Source organism: Clupea harengus, chromosome 24 (genome assembly GCF_900700415.2).
Source record: "Clupea harengus chromosome 24, Ch_v2.0.2, whole genome shotgun sequence".
Lineage (NCBI taxonomy): Eukaryota > Metazoa > Chordata > Actinopteri > Clupeiformes > Clupeidae > Clupea > Clupea harengus.
Window position 1 is genome coordinate 18,923,587 of NC_045175.1, and position 5,623 is coordinate 18,929,209.

At 43.7% G+C, this 5,623-nt stretch overlaps 1 protein-coding gene across 4 annotated transcripts in view; it reads right to left on the reverse strand.

The window, feature by feature from the left end:
* Positions 1–4,659, reverse strand: part of LOC105903480 (dynamin-2-like) — a 32,836-nt gene extending 28,177 nt beyond the window's left edge. For all 4 annotated transcript variants that reach the window (XM_031562675.2, XM_031562674.2, XM_031562676.2 and 1 more), the window contains exon 1: positions 4,194–4,659. In XM_031562675.2, coding sequence (XP_031418535.1) covers positions 4,194–4,354 — 161 coding nt within the window. In that variant the 5' untranslated portion in view covers positions 4,355–4,659. The remainder of the gene's footprint in view (positions 1–4,193) is intronic.
* Positions 4,660–5,623: the final 964 nt, after the last annotated feature.

The window sequence follows — 5,623 nt, forward strand, 5'->3', positions numbered from 1 at the left end:
GCTTTTCCTATATGTATGCCTTTCAGGAGTAACTCCATTTGATTGCATCTGCTAGCATATGACACACACACAGACACGCACACACTAAACACACAGACACAAACACACACACAGACATGCATAAACATACACACACACAGACAGACACAGATACACACAGACATAGTAAACATACAGACACAAACACAGACACACTCTGCGACACACACACATACCGACACACACACATACAGACACACTCTACCACACACACACCCCAAACAAATGCCTAAACACAAACACACATACACTCACTCACTCACTCATTAATTTGCTCACAAACAAACAAACAAACACCCCCTACACTTTCCACACACTATTGCCAAGTCACCTCTATGCCGCTTCTCCTATGCCTTTCAGGAGTAAATCCATTTGATAGCATCTGCTAGCATATGACACAGACTCCCTTTACACTCAGGTCAACCCTCGTTTGAGTGGGCTGAACAGTAAGACCAGGCCAAGTCTTATTAGATGAGTGCTTGGAGGGTGTTGTGAATATGCGTATAAGTACATATGTTTATGTACTGTTGTGAGGTAAGCTGCATGAGGATGGGCAGCCCACTAACACATTCCCACTCCATACACCAGGGGGCGCTGGTTTGCCTCTACTGTATGTAGGCCACAGGTGTGAGGCCCAGGTGGGCGGCTGCATGGGCCTGTGGGCCTTCGTTGGACTGTAGACTCATGTTTGGATTTGCGGTCCGACCCCGATTTCCATCCAAGACTTTTGACCTTTTAAAGAAAACTTCAACTGTGGACTAGGAGAGTGTAAGATCAACAGCTGTGGTGGAACAGCACTGGGAGCCCTAAAAGACCACTGAGGCTGACTGAGGGGGGGGGGGGTAAAGTCTCTGGACAGGAAAGGGAAGAGAACACATACACATACACCCACACACACCCACACACACACACACACACACACACACACCAGACAAACATTTGCATGCATGCACGCACGTAAACACACACACACCAACCACAAACACATTTTTGCATGTGCGCACACAAACACACAGAGTACACTCATGCAGCCTACTCATATATAATGCAAAAAGTGACACACAGACCAAGACACTGACTCACACAAACACACACACAAACACACACACACACACACACACACACACACACACACACACACACACACACACACACACACACACACACACACACACACACACACACACACAGAGAAAGACACTGACACCCACACGCATACACACAGTGTGGCTGACTGGGGACTTTACACCCACAGTTGTCACCAGATCACAGTCTTAGCTGTTACATCCCAGACACTGCAGGCTGCAAGAGTTATCATATTACAGCCTCACATTAGCCTAGCTTTAGCCAAGCTGCTAGACTATACATTGGGGTTAGCAGAAGCTAAGCCAGTGAATTAACCTTGTAGCAACATCCATTGTTTTCTGTGGTTGCTAAAACATTTCAACAAGTCACATTGCGGACCACATCCCTGAGTCAAGGGGTAAGGCATACAAAATTAAAAAGAGCATGACAAACAAAACATAAAAAGAATATGAATACACGGGTAGAATCATTCTCATTTCTTCATAAAATGCATCAAGGTAAAACATGAGGTGTACTCATGTAGCATGCAACTGGTAAAGTGCTCAGACCTCATGGGACTTGTAGTTTCATGTCGAAGGGAGATTAGGCGAATTCTGATACCTCAGCTTTATCAAAAACTATAGTTTGGCCTGTCAAGACATTATGGTTACTCAAACTACTTCCGAAATTAATGATGAAGAATTTGAGCAAAACAAAGGCAATGAGTCACATTCTACTTCGGAACATTCTCTAGTTTCACAGAACTTGGAACATGGTTACACCATAGCACCAACGTGTCAACATCCTTAGTTCTAATCATCATTACTGTGCATGGATGATGACCAGACTGTAACCTCATGAGTAAACAATTTTGTCAGCGATAATACTAATGCCAAGTGTCCAATGGGAGACATAACAGATGGTGTGTACGTATTAAATAGATACAGCATATCTCTATTGTCTTGTGTCTGTTCAATTCAATTCAATTCAATTCAATTCAATTCAATTAAATTCAATTCAACTTTATTTCGCCATGTATACAGATACTAGGAATTTGTTTTGGTATTCTCCATGCAGGCTATAGTATCACCAAACTATCTCCTGCACGAGATCTCCACGGCCGCATGTGACAGCATGTCCTTTAGTGAGGTGGTTGACAGTGTTACAGGGACATACACTTCTGCCATGGGTAGATGGCCTTACACACACATACACACCAAGGTGTGGCACGGATCAAGGGTCACCGTCACACACACAAATTAGTTCAAAGAGGCAGACGCAAACACACACACACAGACGGAAACACACACACAGTGTGTGTACAAAGGTACTGTGTGTATTGTGTGGCTAGGAACATACCATAAAACACTGCAATGAACACAGAAATATGGTCTCTCATTTAGCTCTTTGGCATGTGTATAAACACACACACACACACAGTCCAAGGACAATAATGTTTTAAAGACAATCCTGTCATTCTCATGTACGAATGTAGAAAACAAGCATACTGCAACATCTCTTGTCACTCTCAGACCCTCCATCTCAAACTCACGCACGCACGCACGCACGCACGCACGCACGACAAGGTGAGCCTTGTGGTAGAAGCTCAATATATTTACAACACTCTCCTGTCTCTGTCGTTTTTCTCTCTCCCACACACAAACAGACTCTCACTCTCTCTCTCACACACACACACACACACACACACACACACACACACACACACACACACACACACACACACACACACACACACACACACACACACACACACACACACACACTTTTTCTTCAACAGGAATTTGGCCTCTGCATCTCCTTACTGGAAGTAAGAAAGAGCCAACTCAGCAGGACTGATTCACCACTGAGACACACACACACACACACACACACACACACACACACACACAGTCTCTCCCGCTCTCTCCCTCCAGACAATCAGAAACACTTTGTTAAGAGGATACACACAACACCACCCCCACCCTCACTAAACTTACTCTCTCCACCTTCCTCACACAGATCTGTGTGTGACACACACACACTCTTCCCTTTACGCAAAGAATGTGGTTCCAATGCTCTCTTAAAACACCCATTATGATCTAGACCCCCACACACAGACAGACCCACATACCCACCCAACCACAATCACCCACTTAGGACACCCACACAGCATCCTCGGAATGACATCATCCAATCAGGACAGGCCTGACCTCAGTTGTGACCTCACCACCACGGCTTCATCACTGCCTGTACTGTGTGTGTAGTGCAGTGAAGAACGACAATAGTGCGATACTTCCCATTCTCCCTGCATTATCACTGACACCATTCGCATCTTTACGCACTAAAATAACCCCTTTGTCTTACCACTGGATTCACGTCTGCAACGTCTAAACAACCGAGAGAAATATGAAACCAAATAGCGCGAATTGAAATGACTACATAGTTGAGTTTTGACTACGGAACTTTCCAGATGAAAACGCTGAGGTCGGGAATTTTTTTCTTTCTAACAGAACACCACCTCAGAACGAGTTGTACTGACCGCACGCCCAACAATTGTTATGTATTTACTAAAACTAATGTAACGTTACTACAAAAGGCTACGCGGGAGGCTATAGACAGGCTCGACCCCCATCAATGTTGACCTGTCATGACAGCCGACATTAAACAATTTGATCAAACATACAGTACTACTGCCAACAACAACTGTAGGCCCAAATGGCAGTTAAATGTATCTGTTTTTCCACCGGTGTGTGTCCTATGACGGCGCGTCTTCCCAAAACCTCTATCATATCCTGTTTTCACCATCAGCCTCAAAGCGAAGAAAAAAGTGCCAGTCAAGCTACTGTCGCAAATTATGTTTACTGTCTGCCAGCAACCGCTCTTTTGATCCCATCACTGGTTGCGCGTATTTTCCGTACTACGCAAGGAAAAGAAGTATCGGTACACAAGTAACAGGTTTGCATTCAGTTTTAATATCTATATGGCTTGCTAAATAATACATTATGTTAAATACCGAAATTCCATCGTCTGCCAGTCTGGGGAAAATACTGAAACAACTGCGTTAAAAGCTTGTAATAATTCTGAATTACCTGCCCACGAAATTCTCCAACACAGAGCTTTTGCCAGCGCTCTGTCCACCGACCACAGCGATCTGTGGCAGGTCCAAGCTGCAACTCTGTCCAATTGAGCTGAAAGCATCTTGAAGTTTATTGACGAGGGGAATGAGATCCTCCATTCCCCGGTTCCCCATGGCTAGACCGAGGCGACACGGTGGCACACGTCGAAACGCTGACTGGGTGAGGCAGAGTAGCGGATAAGTAGTCCTTAGTTGATCGGGAAATGCAAAAATCACCCCGTAGAAACCTCGCGAGTGCCTCGTAGACTATTGTGAGAGTTTGGTCAAATAATAGAGTGACATAAATGCAAGACGCAGAAAAGTGTTCGAGCGAGACAAGACAACAAAAGCAGTTTGAGTTCCACAAAAACAGGGTCGAACTCGGCTGAATAACAGAAAACTTATGCTATCCGGTCAGAGGAACTCGAACCTCCGGCGTATGATAGTGATCACGCTCTTTTTTTGTTGCACTCTTCTTTCCATTGGTCATATCCACTGCCTGTCAATACACTTTGTGTTATCATTGGAACGGAGTTTACAAAAAAGGAAGAGGGTGGTCCAAAGGTTCTGATAGGGCGTTTGAGTAAACGAGTGCACGCCCTACTCGTATAACGCGGAAATGCCTCAGCATTCTTGGTGGAAAGTTATTTTTCTATAGGCTGCAACTCACACCAAAGCCTGGGACTGTGTGTTCCTGTCCTAATTTGTGCTGTTGTTATTAGTAGGACTCATTTTTATGTATTTCTCAGTTATTTTTCTTTAGGTTACACAGACATCCCTTTGTTGACTTAGTAATTTAATTTACATTTACAATTACAGTTTATACCGCTTCAAAGTAAGGGCTTTGTTGTAAATACCCACATAACACAGAAAAACGCTTGATTACATCCGTCGTATAAATTATGATCGCTCAGCGGGAATTTATCCCGCCCGAGTGTGTCATCTGAAATTACGTGTTTAACACTGCCATCTAGCGTGACTAACATCAAATTGTTTCAGCAAATCAATGTCAAATGAGGAAATATGTAGACCACTCAAATACACACAAAAGCACTCGTCGAACCACACTGGACCTGAATAAACAGGCCAGTACTTTTAAAGTTTGACCTTTGGTCAATAAATTAGAATAGGCTAGAACTAGAATAGGCTTATCTGCATAGAGCACAAAGACAATAATCATGGTGATGTCTCATTTTTTTCCCCCTGACATCTATTAGTCTCTCCAAGACTGCCTATGAATGGTACAAGTGTCGCAGCCAAGATGTCCTGAGCGGTGACAAAATGAACCAAAAACATGTTTTATAATGTTTTATAAGGGTTGTTATAATGTTTTATAATGGTTATATGTGCACTTTTGACTGTGGGCCTTCAGGTTTAGTTAATTACCATCTCACAAAACTGGAA